The following is a 15,631-nucleotide window of genomic DNA, read 5'->3' on the forward strand; positions in this document are numbered from 1 at the left end:
CCAGGTCTCAGCTGCTGATTGGTCTGGGTCTTAACACTGCCCAGTACATTGACCAGTAATGTTTCTTAATTTATGGTTGAAAGGGACTAGTTGGGGTGCTCTGTTTGAGTTGAAATCCCTCTTCATCTAGGCAGTTGTTTATTGAACTATAAGAGCCAAATTAAGTTTCATATTACAGCCAGATTTATCTGTCCAGCTACAAACTAGTGTACTGTGACAAAGACCTACTCTTTGGGATAATCTCTCCTAATTTTCCAACAATTCTTGGGAATGCCAGAAAAACAGAACCAGGCAGATCTTAAGCACAGAAGTAGCAGCGAGAAATCAATGAACAGCTGGGTTTTGAGTATCAAGAGTAAAAATTTATTTCAGGTATTCTCTTTAGTTATTTAAGGCATCCTGTGGTTTCCAGTATATCCCTTCTTTAGTGAACTATTGCCTTTGCTGGTGGGCTCATGTAGCTTTACATTGAAGTGTCTGCTGTAGGCTAAAACCAGCCCTGTAGCTAAGGAAAGAGAGAACAAAACTCTATTTCTTTTTCACTCATTCCATTAATTTCACTTTGTCACTAACAGCAAATACAATGAAATACAGCTTGTATGGGTTTAGACTGCTGCTCAAGAGCGGAATATTTTAATTAATCTGGCGACATCTTCCTCTGTTATTCGTGGTTTCCTCTGGCTGCCAGGCTGCAGGAATTTCTTTATTGTGGGGATATTGCTTATTCTTGCTTTGAAGCTCTACAAAACAAAATCAAAAACAGCGCTGTGCTTAAGAGTCATTGCAACTGTCAGACATTTCAATGTTATCCATGCTCTGAAAGTCACATTACAGCTTGATGCTGCAGAAGCAACTATATGCTTCCCCCTCTTATGCTTTTGGGCTTGTAGTGACACAATGTAGCAATGACAATGAGTATGTGAGGCCAAATAAAAGTTCTTAGGGTATTTGATTATTGTGCATGTCACCTCTGACCCTCCCACTCCCCCATATTTCTCAGCCACATTAAATCAGTGGTCTTTGCAACTCATTCTCCTTTCAAACAGTCCGTTCATTTACCTGCAAGAGGGGAAATTTGGCAAGTGTATCAGGTTTGTACTCCTCTGCCATTAAAATAATTTCAAGTAATTGAACATCTGCCCTGCTCAGCTGGTTGCCGACCAGAAAGTCTTTTCCATGGTCTTTCAAAACCTAAAAACAGAGAACCAAAGCAGATGATGTCTTTTGTCTGTCTTTTATCTGTTCTTTTCTCATAAATAATATGATATCTTCCATAAATAATATGATCTCTTCAAAGCAGGGTCACACATTGCACGCAGTTATCAGTGAAAGAAAGAAATGCAGTTCAAACACCTGTAGCACAAACAGTGATCTGAAGGCACTGCCATCCTAGGCATCATCTATCAGCTCTTTCTCTTCTACATTTCTGTCTGGCAGCTCAGTTGTGCTCATCTTGCCTTGGCTGCTGTAGCTGCGCTGAAGGCTGAGCTGTGTGAGCTACAGGAGGAACTGCAATGCTTTTACACAGCACGTATGCTACAGGGCCATCTGCACTTCAGGAGGAAACTTGATGTCAATGCTGGTGCTGTAGTGTCTTTTGTCTGAAACAACACACACATTGAAACATGGACATCTGGGGAGGTCTGTGTGAGCTGGGTTTTTGCAGCTGTACATCTCTGCCAGATTTGAAGTGCCTTCTGTCCCCTCTGTAGTGTCCTGTCTCCAGCTTCATCCCAGCACCACTGAAAACAGAGCATTGATATTCCAGTGGTAGTTTCTCTTTGGTTTTTTGCTCCACAAAACTTGTGAGCTTCCAGGATGGAGGTTCAAGGTAACAGCATCAATTGAGCTACAATCTCTTTGCCACATACCTTCTCAAAGGCTGGGAAGTATCTGTTTTCAGCCTTGTCCATCATATTTGCAAAATATTCCTCCTTTTTGTCTGCTGGTTGCATAACATACATCATGAGCAACTCATTCAGATCAAACATTCCTTCCACGTACATATCAATTCTGAAAGGAATAGATCCACTTGGTCAGGTCACACAGACTAGGCCTGAACAGCACAATAACTCCTGGCACAACCTCACTGAGATGCTGGGAAATCCCGGCCCCTTCTATCCCCCACACACACTCCCTGGCAAAGTACATACTCCAAAGATGTACAAAGAATTCAGTTGCACTGCGGGCAGGCAAGAGGGGAGCTTGGGCCAAAGGCAAATGCAAAATTCCTAGGCAAAACCTAAAGACTGCAGCCCTGTCACTTCTTACTGGCGCTGATTCTTGTCTGGACTAGGGGTTTTTGAACCTGGTTACAAAACTGTCATGTCTGCCATCCAGACTTGTGTTAAAAATCCAATCTGCCTAAGTTTAACAGCAGGTGCATACAAATATCTAGCCAATATCTGGACATGTGTTTACCAGTGCTTATTAATTTCAAGCATTCAGAAATACCTCAGGCGAAAACATCTGCCCTAGGAGTCCTGGCCTTGAATGACCTGTTAATAATTCTGTACTAATTCCTGGTTATTAGAGAGAGGATGGGTTTTGAGTCCTTAAAAGACATTGCCCTGAATGTGATGAGGAGAAAATGATGCTGCTGAGAGCTGCAGGAGAAAATGAAAAGCAGCATCAGTAGCACAGTCTGCCCCCATGAGTGCTTTCTTCTGATAGGTGCATTGACCTCTGACTGATGATTCCTGGGCTCGCTTGCCCTTTGCAATCCCGCTGGCTATCTCTGCTCCAGACATCAGCTGCAGGCACAGTCATCTCATGCTGCACAAAGCAGCACTGCTCTCTCCCACTGAATGGAGCTGTGAGCAGGGATGCCCTCGTGTTACACTGAGCTACAGGCTGAGCTGGCTCTAACAAGCCAAGGTGCTACTGATACAGTACAGGGCTCTCTCCTTCACGTCCTTCCCGTAGAGGTTGTACTTCGTTGCTATGTAGTTGCAAATGGCTCTGGTCTGCACCAGCTTCATCCCGTCAATCTCTACCATTGGCACTTGCTGAAAGAGCAGGGATCCATCTGGGCCAAAGGGAAAAACACAAGGAGACGTTCAGTCCCTGAATGAGAGCCACCAGCATGTGTTAGGCAAAGTAACCACATGTGTTACTTTTTATTTACAATCCCAATCAATCTGGCTGCATAAAAAAGTCCCAAGATCATCAAATCCAACTGTCAAACCAACAAGGCCTGATTCCACCACTAAAGCACGTCCCCAAGTGCACATCCACGCACAGTGACCCAACCACTTCCTTGGGCAGCCTGTTCCAATGCCTGACAACCCTTGTGGTAGCAACCTGCCTCATTCTTCCAGGAAGGTGTGGAAAATGCTCACCATGCAGCAACCTTTTCTTAGTGACAGGATAACACCTTAATACTATAGCAATGAAGTTGTGGGAATTTCAGATTTGAGGAAACAGCCAAATGCAGAATTTACATCTGTCACACACTGAAAAACACATGCACAGCATGGCTCTAACACCAGTGGTTTTCATGGAGCTTAATACAGACCAAAAGGACTGAAGCATCTGGTCCAGCCAGTTTCTGTCATGTCTTGCTAAATACATCTGGACTTTCTAAGCACTGGCCTGCATATAATCTGAATAACAATGAATAAAGAATAGTGAATATAAAAGCAAAGAAGATCTTTGTGACAACTTTATTGACTTGACAAATGGCATCTCATCTGTACAGGCATGAAGTGAGAACAAGGACTCAGTTCCATGAGAGACCCAACCATCACTTGGAGTGATGCTGGAGCCATTCAGCTCTTTTGCTAGCATGCAGAAGCCTTGTCCCAGCATGAAAGAAGTAGAAATACTTCTCCAGAAAGAGAGGTATCAGATCAGAGAGTCAGAAAGAGTTTTTGCTCTATGGAATCATATTTCTTGACTCAGATGACTGATCAGCTATGTCCCTCTTTGTAAGTGGGCATTTAGCTTCCTCCTTGTGTCCCAAAATACTTTTTGAAAAGCAGCCTGTAACAGGGGGACCAAGTCATTATTCCTACAGGACAGCAGGACTGCAAATACTACCCCTAGCTCAGATTGCTTTTGACAGGCCAGGTGAAGAGCACAGACATGCAACTTGGTTTGCAGAAAACATGATTATCATGTTCAGGAAGACAAAAGCTGAAGCCAGCACGGTGGATTGTTGCCTTGGGAGGCAGGAATGCAGCAGAGGAACAGGTAAAATCAGAAATCTGGAACTCTATTTTCATAGGGATTATAAAACAACAACTTTGTGGGCAACCTAAGATGCTAATGACTTTCAAGATGACCTGAAGACAAAAGCCTCTATTGCCATAGACTGAAACAAGGGTCACAACGTGAAGCAAAGGAGTGAGACCTCATGGGAAATGACCCCTGGGTTGCCAACTGTAAAGGCAGTTGGGACTGATCTCTGGGACTGATCTCTGTCTGATCTCGGGTCCAGTCCAGCTTACTTTGGACCCTGGCCTCTCACAGCCTTTAAAAAGACAAAAGTAAGAGTGTCTAAGCGCTCTTCTTCTTGGGACCAAAGTCCTACTTTATTCCTTGACAGGCATAATCTGGAAGTCCAGGCAACATCCCTGGGGGAAAAGAGGAGGAATGCCAGATGGCAGGAGATTTTAAACCTCTGGAATGGGGGATGGAGGAAAAGAACCACAGCCAATGGGCCACAAGTAAGGAGGGGGAGAGGGGAGGAGTAGACCAGGGAGAAACCACGGCTACTGGGGCCTAGGGAGGAAAGAGGAGAATGGAGCAAATCATGTCATCAGTGCAAATTACCAAACTCCCAGTGCAAAACAACAACTAAATGAACTATTTAGTGAAATACAATAAAGGAGAGTCAACCATCTGAACTCCAAGAAAGGCTCTTTGACTGTGTGGGCTGTCCAGAGAAGCTGTGCATTCTCCATCCTTGGAGATACTCAAAACCCAGCTGGACATGGTCCTGAGTAACTGGCTGGAGGGGGCCTTGCTTGAAGAGGAGAGGTGGAGTAGGCAATCTTGAGAGGTCCCTTCTGACCTCAGCCCTTCTGTGATTCAGTGAAGGTTGAAGCAACTGGGTGGATGATACCACCTAACACACTGCAGCATGCACCTCTGAGACCTCATGTACAAACCAGTTAAGAGATTTTCTTTTTAAGGCACTTAAAACCTAAGAATTCTTAGGTGATCTCAGACAAGCAATTCTCATTCTAATTTTAATTCTAATTCTTCTTATTATTACTATTGCTGCTGCTATAATTCAAAATTGAAGGAAACTTACCCTTCTGTAACTTGGTCAGATCCTCCTTTTTTTCCAGGTAAGATTCTTCAAACTGCAGGAAGGAGAAAAGTTCTCATGTCATTCCATGATTTAGCTTCTTACTCATTTAGGTAAAGAAGGCCTAAAGAGATGTGGTTTGGGAAATTTTATTTTTAATAACATAAGTCATATGTGAAAGCTTTCAGGCACATGGACCATCATTGTGACAGAAATCCACATATCTTGAAACACGCAGATTCCCATACACCATCTCTGCTTTAGTATCAGAATCTGTCAGAGGTAAAAAAAATTACTTTGTGGTTTACAATACCCAGTACCTTCAATGGCAAACTACATCGTTGCAACTGTAATAATCTCTGGCTGTTTAGGACATTGGAATTTAAATGAAGATACTCAGAATTGCAGGTGCTTGACCTCTGTGATCAAAAGATTAAGAAGCCAGGTTCTACTGCTGGGGTTTTAAATTTCTTCTCTCTCTAGCTACAGGGAAAAGCATTTCTGGTGCCACCTGCAGGCTTTGCACTCGATGTGTGTAAGTGAGACAGGAACTAACCCCTGCTTAGGGCAAGATCGTGGTCACTCTTGGCCAGCTCAGCAATGCACTAAAGGCAGAGTTTGAAACTGCTGCTCACTCACAGTTTGCAGAAGGAACAGCAAAAACACACATTTGTCATATGATCTCAGTATAAAAGACCAGAAGCAAACCTCAACCCCAGCTGCTGCCAGGAGCCATCGTATTGGTTCCATGCGGCCACGTCCATTGAAGTAGTGCAGCTTGGGTTTCCCAGACATGATTCCACGTGCCTGATTCCCTGGTATCTGCAATGAAGAGAGAAGGTTTGCAATTCTGAGTCTCTAGCTGGCTCTCAAAGTGGTCTTGTTGGAAACCACTGATTTATCATCCAAGACTTCAATCAATCAACAGTGGAGGTAAAAGTTAGAATACATTGAGAGACTGCCATGTATCATTGTGCCTTCAATTGTTTCTTACACATGCAGAATATTTAAGCAGGATTCTCTACCTAGAGCAATTGGCCCAGACAGAGAAGCAGTCAATCAAAACCACTTCCATCCAGAGTGTTCTGTTCTGACCAGAAAGCAGAGGGTGCTCTTTGTGTATTTGGCTTTATCTCAGAATACAGTTTACTGTTTAATCAGATACATGCTCTAAAGTCAGCAATTGCTCTGCTTTCTCCAGCAGCCATTATGCTCCATTATAACCGGCCAGGAAGGAATTCTTTCCATCAGTCAACCTCTTTTACAACACTCCCAGCTTCTGTAATTTCTTCAGACAATCCTCCAAAACATGGAAATTCATTTTGCCTCTGGTAATATAAGATTTGCCTTTACCACAGGCACAGCCTCAGGACAATGCTTGCTTGGTCCAGTTCCAACTCTGCTGGAATTTCTAGCAACAACATTTTCTAGGCAGACTGTCACCCACCCCACTCAGAACCACGTGAGCACATCAGCCACAAACACACACAAACAGTGCCCAGCCTATACCAGCCTCACAGCTACTGACAGCCTGTCAGTAACAAAGCTGAAGCTTTAACAGCAGCAAAAGGAAAATGGCCAAAACAACACCATATTCCCCTTGTAAATGACATGTCAGCTTCTCTACAGTAGGATGGCAGAAGGATGGGAAACACTCCCCATGTGTGTGATCTGTTAATTCTGTACCCCTCAAAAACAGCTGATTCAGAATGAACATTTGGTACACGTAACCATGTTAGTAAAGAAAGTACCTACACACATTTAATCTATAAAACCCAATCAGTGACTGAGTTTCACATACAACAATTCCCTGCATGTCCAATATAATATCCCCACTTACCTTGTGCACTGCGAAACTCACTCTAAGCTCTCAGCAGTTCTGCCTTGAGATTATATAACTGTGGAGCCCCTCCTATAGAGGATTACAAACACTTCCCTGCAATTATGAAACCTCTTTCTCTTAAGCAAACAAAACCCATTAGCTCTGTTAAGTTACTTCTCACCTACAGAAAATAAATTCGTGACTAATGCTGACTCTGTAGAATTGTAAGGTAGATTAGAAGTCAAGGTCATTGGGAACATCTGTGCTAGCACAAAATGGTAATATGCCTTCTGTTTGCCAGTTAAAAATAATTATAAAGGCTGAAAAGCTCACTTAGCTGAAAGGAATGCCAATCATACTGTTATTCTAATGTTTTCTGTTTTTTCTTTTTACAAATTGCCACTTTACATAGATAACACCAACTAATTCAGCTCAAATCTATCACAAGCTGCTATGCCTTTCTTAGTGTATATTCCTTCAGGACACTTCTGCTGAATTTCATCACTGGACATTGGGGTCAGTTCTGAATTTTTTTTCTGTAAAAAACGTTTCCCGAATTTGACTCAGTAAAAATATGCACCAACACCAAAGAGAACTGTGAGAGACAGTGAATGAAATGTTGTATCAGATGGCAAACTGCCCTTTGCACTCCTGACTGCTTATATTGGATAATTGTATTGATCAGAGAAAGTCAGTGCAGAATAGTCCCCCATGCACCATCCTGCCTATCTAATCTACGTGGTTGGTATTGATGTAGGCAGTACCTAAAGTCAAGGTCAAAAAATACATCCACAAGTTTTCTGAAATACCCTAAACATAGCAGTGAGATGGGATATTCTTCTTATGTTAGACAGAGAGGTTGTATAAATTGCAGTGTTTCACGCAAAACAATTGGTTTGTTACAGTAGGAGAGGCTTTCTCCTTCAGGTCCTTCCTGGACAATAGCTGCCAGTGTTGTCCAAATGCTTGTGAGGCAGGAGGGAAACAGCTCCTGCAACAACTCTCTGTAATACATGCTTTGCTACAGAAAAACATGGGCTCATTTCCTTTTTTGATGACAAAAACTGGTTCCAGCTGCATGACAATTGTTAGGAAGAAACTGGTGGCTTTAATATAAGCTACAGAGCCCTGAGTTTGCCCAGATGAAAACTGCCAGTGCTCTAGCTGGAGCTGGATTTAGGGCACTGACTCTTTCATTTACAAACTTGGTTTATTTGGTGTTTAAATAGTATCACAGAATCATAGAGTGGATTGGGTTAGAAGGGACCTTAAAGATCATCTAGTTCCAACCCTCCTGCCCTGGGCAGGAACACATTTCACTACCTAAATGCACATACTTATCAAAGTCCAACAGTCTTGCTAACCTCAGAAGTGGAGCTTGATCTAAGTGATTAGAATGAACAATTCCAGTACAACTTGCATTAAACTTGGTTTAATATACAGTGACAGTAAGTCAACATGAAATCCTACATGCCAGGGTCTCACTAAGGCCTGACACCATCCTGACTCCTCCTTTCTCAACAAGTTTTAAACTGGGGACAAGCATTTGTTTCTCAGAGTCTGCAAAGGGCTTTTAGCTGCTGCAACAGACCTTCTGATAAAGGAAACATGGGTGAAGCTGCATCACAAGACTTCAAGAGTCTAGTGACAAAGCAGCAAGCATATTCCATATTAAGCTCAGAGGAAAGCTGAATCCAAACTTTCAGCCTCAGCTAGGCAGAGCATGCAGGCTTTTCTATGAATTTCCTAGAAAAAAAATACAGGGCCTACTGTTTGGGATAATCTCTCCTAATTTTCCAACAATTCCTGGGAATGCCAGAAAAACAGAACCAGGCAGATCTTAAGCACAGAAGTAGCAACGAGAAATCAATGAACAGCCGGGTTTTGAGTATCAATAGTAAGAATTTATTTCAGGTATTCTCTTTAGTTATTTAAGGCATCCTGTGGTTTCCAGTATACCCCCTATTTAGTGAACTATTGCCTTTGCTGGTGGGCTCATGTAGCTTTACATTGAAGTGTCTGCTGTAGGCTAAAACCAGCCCTGTAGCTAAGGAAATATCAAAAACATTTTTTCACTCATTCAATTTATTTGACATGACCATTCTTTTCATTAATTTCACTTTGCTACTATCTGCAAATACAAGGAAACAGAGTTTCTGTGGCTTCTGGCTGCTGCTCAGGAGTAGAAAATTTTCATCACTTTGTCCACAACATCGTCATCTGATGGTGGTTTCCTCTGGCTGCCAGGCTGCAGGAATTTCTTTATTGTGGGGATATTGCTTATTCTTGCTTTGAAGCTCTACAAAACAAAACCAAAACAGCGCTGTGCTTAAGAGTCATTGCAACTGTCAGACATGTCAGAGCATTACAGTCACATTACAGCTTGATGCTGCAGAAGCAACTATATGCTTCCCCCTCTTATGCTTTTGGGCTTGTAGTGACACAGTGTGGCAATGACAATGAGTATGTGAGGCCAAATAAAAGTTCTTAGGGTATCTGATTATTGTGCATGTCACCCCTGACCCTCCCACTTCCCCATATTTCTCAGCCACTTTAAATCAGTGGTCTTTCCAACTCATTCTCCTTTCAAACTGTCCATTCATTTACCTGCAAGAGGGGAAATTTGGCAAATATATCAGGCTTCCACTCTTCTACCATTAAAATGACTTCAAGTAATTGAACATCTGCCCTGCTCAGCTGGTTGCCGACCAGAAAGTCTTTTCCATGGTCTTTCAAAACCTAAAAACAGAGAACCAAAGCAGATGATGTCTTTTGTCTGTCTTTTATCTGTTCTTTTCTCATAAATAATATGATATCTTCCATAAATAATATGATATCTGCAAAGCAGGGTCACACATTGCACGCAGTTGTCAGTGAAAGAAGGAAATGCAGTTCAAACACCTGTAGCACAAACAGTGATCTGAAGGCACTGCCATCCTAGGCATCATCTATCAGCTCTTTCTCTTCTACATTTCTGTCTGGCAGCTCAGTTGTGCTCATCTTGCCTTGGCTGCTGTAGCTGCGCTGAAGGCTGAGCTGTGTGAGCTACAGGAGGAACTGCAATGCTTTTACACAGCACGTATGCTACAGGGCCATCTGCACTTCAGGAGGAAACTTGATGTCAAAGCTGGTGCTGTAGTGTCTTTTGTCTGAAACAACACACACATTGAAACATGGACATCTGGGGAGGTCTGTGTGTGCTGGGTTTTTGCAGCTGTACATCTCTGCCAGGTTTGAAGTGCCTTCTGTCCCCTCTGTAGTGTCCTGTCTCCACCTTCATCCCAGCACCACTGAAAACAGAGCATTGATATTCCAGTTTTCCTCCACAAAACTTGTGTGCTTCCAGGATGGAGGTTCAAGGTAACAGCATCAATTGAGCTACAACCTCTTTGCCACATACCTTCTCAAAGGCTGGGAAGTATCTGTTTTCAGCCTTGTCCATCATATTTGCAAAATGTTCCGCCTTTTTCTCTGCTGGCTGGATTTCATATGTCATGAGTAACTCATTCAGATCAAATATTCCTTCCACGTACATATCGATTCTGAAAGGAATAGATCCACTTGGTCAGGTCACACAGACTAGGCCTGAACAGCACAATAACTCCTGGCACAACCTCACTGAGATGCTGGGAAATCCCTGCCCCTTCTATCCCCCACACACACACACCCTGGCAAAGTTCCCTCCAGAATTCAATTGCACTGGGGGCAGGCAAGGGGGGAGCTTGGGCCAAAGGCAAATGCAAAATTCCTAGGCAAAACCTAAAGACTGCAGCCCTGTCACTTCTTACTGGCGCCGAATCTTGTCTGGACTAGGGGGTTTTTGAACCTGGTTACAAAACTGTCATGTCTTCCATCCAGACTTGTGTTAAAAATCCAATCAGCCTAAGTTTAACAGCAGGTCCATACAAATATCTAGCCAATATCTGGACATGTGTTTACCAGTGCTTATTAATTTCAAGCATTCAGAAATACCTCAGGTCAAAACATCTGCCCTAGGAGTCCTGGCCTTGAATGACCTGTTATTAATTCTGTACTAATTCCTGGTTATTGGAGAGAGGAGGGGTTTTGAGTCCTTAAAAGACATTGCCCTGAATGTGATGAGGAGAAAATGATGCTGCTGAGAGCTGCAGGAGAAAATGAAAAGCAGCATCAGTAGCACAGTCTGCCCCCGTGAGTGCTTTCTTCTGATAGGTGCATTGACCTCTGACTGATGATTCCTGGGCTCGCTTGCCCTTTGCAATCCCGCTGGCTATCTCTGCTCCAGACATCAGCTGCAGGCACAGTCATCTCATGCTGCACAAAGCAGCGCTGCTCTCTCCCACTGAATGGAGCTGTGAGCAGGGATGCCCTCGTGTTACACTGAGCTACAGGCTGAGCTGGCTCTAACAAGCCAAGGTGCTACTGATACAGTACAGGGCTCTCTCCTTCACGTCCTTCCCGTAGAGGTTGTACTTCGTTGCTATGTAGTTGCAAATGGCTCTGGTCTGCACCAGCTTCATCCCATCAATCTCTACCATTGGCACTTGCTGAAAGAGCAGGGATCCATCTGGGCCAAAGGGAAAAACACAAGGAGACGTTCAGTCCCTGAATGAGAGCCACCAGCATGTGTTAGGCAAAGTAACCACATGTGTTACTTTTTATTTACAATCCCAGTCAATCTGGCTGCATAAAAAAGTCCCAAGATCATCAAATCCAACTGTCAAACCAACAAGGCCTGATTCCACCACTAAAGCACGTCCCCAAGTGCACATCTACACACAGTGACCCAACCACTTCCTTGGGCAGCCTATTCCAATGCCTGACAACCCTTGTGGTAGCAACCTGCCTCATTCTTCCAGGAAGGTGTGGAAATGCTCACCATGCAGCAACCTTTTCTTAGTGACAGGATAACACCTTAATACTATAGCAATGAAGTTGAGGAAATTGCAGATTTGAGGAAACAGTCAAATGCGGAATTTACATCTGTCACACACTGAAAAACACATGCACAGCATGGCTCTAACACCAGTGGTTTTCATGGAGCTTAATACAGACCAAAAGGACTGAAGCATGTGGTCCTGCCAGTTTCTGTCATTTCTTGCTAAATACATCTGGACTTTCTAAGCACTGGCCTGCATATAATCTGAATAACAATGAATAAAGAATAGTGAATATAAAAGCAAAGAAGATCTTTGTGACAACTTTATTGGCTTTACAGATGGCATCTCATCTGTGCAGGCATGAAGTGGGAACAAGGACTCAGTTCCATGAGAGACCCACACATCATTTGGACTGATGCTGGAGCCATTCAGCTCTTTTGCTAGCATGCAGAAGCCTTGTCCCAGCATGAAAGAAGTAGAAATACTTCTCCAGAAAGAGAGGTATCAGATCAGAGAGTCAGAAAGAGTTTTTGCTCTATGGAATCATATTTCTTGACTCAGATGACTGATCAGCTATGTCCCTCTTTGTAAGTGGGCATTTAGCTTCCTCCTTGTGTCCCAAAATACTTTTTGAAAAGCAGCCTGTAACAGGGGGACCAAGTCATTATTCCTACAGGACAGCAGGACTGCAAATACTACACCTAGCTCAGATTGCTTTTGACAGGCCAGGTGAAGAGCACAGACATGCAACTTGGTTTGCAGAAAACATGATTATCAAGTTCAGGAAGACAAAAGCTGAAGCCAGCACGGTGGATTGTCGCCTTGGTAGGCAGGAATGCAGCAGAGGAACAGGTAAAATCAGAAATCTGGAACTCTATTTTCATAGGGATTATGAAACAACAACTTTGTAGGCAACCTAAGATGCTAATGACTTTCAAGATGATCTGAAGACAAAAGCCTCTACTGCCATAGGATGGAAGGCAATGGACACAAGCTGGAGCAAAGGAGAGTCAACCGTCTGCACTCCAAGAAAGGCTCTTTGACTGTGTGGGCTGTCCAGAGAAGCTGTGCATTCTCCATCCTTGGAGATACTCAAAACCCAGCTGGACATGGTCCTGAGTAACTGGCTGGAGGGGGCCTTGCTTGAAGAGGAGAGGTGGAGTAGGCAATCTTGAGAGGTCCCTTCTGACCTCAGCCCTTCTGTGATTCAGTGAAGGTTGAAGCAACTGGGTGGATGATACCACCTAATACACTGCAGCGTGCACCTCTGAGACCTCATGTACAATCCAGTTAAGAGATTTTCTTTTTAAGGTACTTAAACTTAAGAATTCTTAGGTGATCTCAGACAAGCAATTCTCATTCTGATTCTTCTTATTATTACAATTGATGCAGTTATTATCTAAAATTGAAGGAAACTTACCCTTCTGTAACTTGGTCAGATCCTCTTTTTTTTCCAGGTAAGATTCTTCAAACTGCAGGAAGGAGAAAATAAATGTTCTGTTGTCATTCCATGATTTAGCTTCTTCCTCATTTATGTAAAAAGAAAGCCTAAAGAGATGTGGTTTGGCAATTTTATTTTTTTAAACATATATTCATATTTGACCGCTGTCAGGCACATTGGCCATCACTTAGACAGAAACCCATGGATCTTGAAACACACAGATTCCCATACACCATCTCTGCTTTAGTATCAGAATCTGTCAGAGATAAAAAAAATTACTTTGTGGTTTACAATACCCAGTACCTTCAATGGCAAACTACATCGTTGCAACTGTAATAATCTCTGGCTGTTTAGGACATTGGAATTTAAATGAAGATACTCAGAATTGCAGGTGCTTGACCTCTGTGATCAGAAGATTAAGAAGCCAGGTTCTGCTGCTGGGGTTTTAAATTTCTTCTCTCTCTAGCTACAGGGAAAAGCATTTCTGGTGCCACCTGCAGGCTTTGCACTCGATGTGTGTAAGTGAGACAGGAACTAACCCCTGCTTAGGGCAAGATCGTGGTCACTCTTGGCCAGCTCAGCAATGCACTAAGGCAGAGTTTGAAACTGCTGTTCACTCACAGTTTGCAGAAGGAACAGCAAAACACATATTTGTCATAGCATCTCGGTATAAAAGACCAGAAGCAAACCTCAACCCCAGCTGTTGCCAGGAGCCACCGTATTGTTTCCATGCGGCCACGTCCATTGAAGTAGTGCAGCTTGGGTTTCCCAGACATGATTCCACGTGCCTGATTCCCTGGTATCTGCAATGAAGAGAGAAGGTTTGCAATTCTGAGTCTCTAGCTGGCTCTCAAAGTGGTCTTGTTGGAAACCACTGATTTATCATCCAAGACTTCAATCAATCAACAGTGGAGGTAAAAGTTAGAATACATTGAGAGACTGCCATGTATCATTGTGCCTTCAATTGTTTCTTACACATGCAGAATATTTAAGCCGGATTCTCTACCTAGAGCAATTGGCCCAGACAGAGAAGCAGTCAATCAAAACCACTTCCATCCAGAGTGTTCTATTCTGACCAGAAAGCAGAGGGTGCTCTTTGTGTATTTGGCTTTATCTCAGAATACAGTTTACTGTTGAATCAGATACATGCTCCAAAGTCAGCAATTGCTCTGCTTTCTCCAGCAGCCATTATACTCCATTATAACCGGCCAGGAAGGAATTCTTTCCATCAGTCAACCTCTTTTACAACACTCCCAGCTTCTGTAATTTCTTCAGACAATCCTCCAAAACATGGAAATTCATTTTGCCTCTGGTAACATCAGATTTGCCTTTACCACAGGCACCGCCTCAGGACAATGCTTGCTTGGTCCAGTTCCAACTCTGCTGGAATTTCTAGCAACAGCAGTTTCTAGGCAGAAACTTAAGGCAACAACAGTTTCTAGGCAGACTGTCACCCACCCCACTCAGAACCACATGAGCACATCAGCCACAAACACACACAAACAGTGCCCAGCCTATACCAGCCTCACAGCTACTGACACCCTGTCAGCAACAAAGCTGAAGCTTTAACAGCAGCAAAAGGAAAACGGCCAAAACAACACCATATTCCCCTTGTAAATGACATGTCAGCTTCTCTACAGTAAGCAGAAGGATGGGAAACACTCCCCATGTGTGCGATCTGCACTTCTTTTTCATAATTGTGTACCCCTCAAAAACAGCTGATTCAGAATGAACATTTGGTACACATAACCATGTTAGTAAAGAAACTACCTACACACATTTAATCTATAAAACCCATTCAATGACTGAATTTCATGTACAAGTCCCTGCATTTTTAGGGATCAATAAAGTAAAAAAAAAACACCCACTTACCTTGTGCACTGTGTAACCCACTCTAAACTCTCAGCAGTTCTGCCTTAAGATTATGTAACTCCGGAGCCCCTCCTACAGTGAGTATTCCAAACAGCTCTCTGCAAACAGGAAACTTCTCTCTCTTAAGCAAACAAAACCCATTAGCTCTGTTACTTCTCTCCTACAGAAAATAAATTCCTGACTCTGTAGAAATGTAAAATAAATCAGAGGTCATTGATAAAAACGAGAGCAGGCTCCCGGGACTAACGTGATTCCAGCATTTATTATAAGGAAGGCCTGGAGCAAGGGGCCCCGCGGGCCGACAGGAGCGCTCCCATGGTCGCTGCAGCGCCGGCGCTGGCTCCTTTCAGCAGCGGTGTAGCGATGTCCCCCATGTCCCA

The 15,631-nt window shown here is 43.3% G+C and overlaps 2 protein-coding genes across 3 annotated transcripts; both read right to left on the minus strand.

Annotated features, from left to right (window-relative positions):
* Positions 1-340: 340 nt before the first annotated feature.
* Positions 341-6,419, minus strand: LOC119699368 (glutathione S-transferase-like). The gene is made up of 7 exons (XM_038132757.1): positions 6,283-6,419; positions 5,966-6,079; positions 5,261-5,312; positions 2,896-3,028; positions 1,872-2,013; positions 1,060-1,191; positions 341-740 (listed from the first exon to the last, which is right to left on the minus strand). Exons 2-7 carry the CDS (start codon positions 6,050-6,052, stop codon positions 618-620), a joined length of 669 nt encoding a protein of 222 aa, XP_037988685.1. The 5' UTR covers positions 6,053-6,079; positions 6,283-6,419; the 3' UTR covers positions 341-617.
* A 2,542-nt stretch (positions 6,420-8,961) lies between these two features.
* Positions 8,962-15,597, minus strand: LOC119699369 (glutathione S-transferase-like). 2 transcript variants are annotated; one of them, XM_038132758.1, is made up of 7 exons: positions 15,252-15,597; positions 14,069-14,182; positions 13,359-13,410; positions 11,493-11,625; positions 10,480-10,621; positions 9,687-9,818; positions 8,962-9,378 (listed from the first exon to the last, which is right to left on the minus strand). In XM_038132758.1, exons 2-7 carry the CDS (start codon positions 14,153-14,155, stop codon positions 9,256-9,258), a joined length of 669 nt encoding a protein of 222 aa, XP_037988686.1. In that variant the 5' UTR covers positions 14,156-14,182; positions 15,252-15,597; the 3' UTR covers positions 8,962-9,255. The 2 variants fall into 2 exon arrangements, with proteins under 2 accessions (XP_037988686.1, XP_037988687.1); XM_038132759.1 differs by lacking the exon at positions 15,252-15,597 and adding an exon at positions 14,386-14,441.
* Between the last annotated feature and the right edge of the window lie 34 nt (positions 15,598-15,631).

Source organism: Motacilla alba, chromosome 3 (genome assembly GCF_015832195.1).
Source record: "Motacilla alba alba isolate MOTALB_02 chromosome 3, Motacilla_alba_V1.0_pri, whole genome shotgun sequence".
Classification (NCBI taxonomy): domain Eukaryota; kingdom Metazoa; phylum Chordata; class Aves; order Passeriformes; family Motacillidae; genus Motacilla; species Motacilla alba.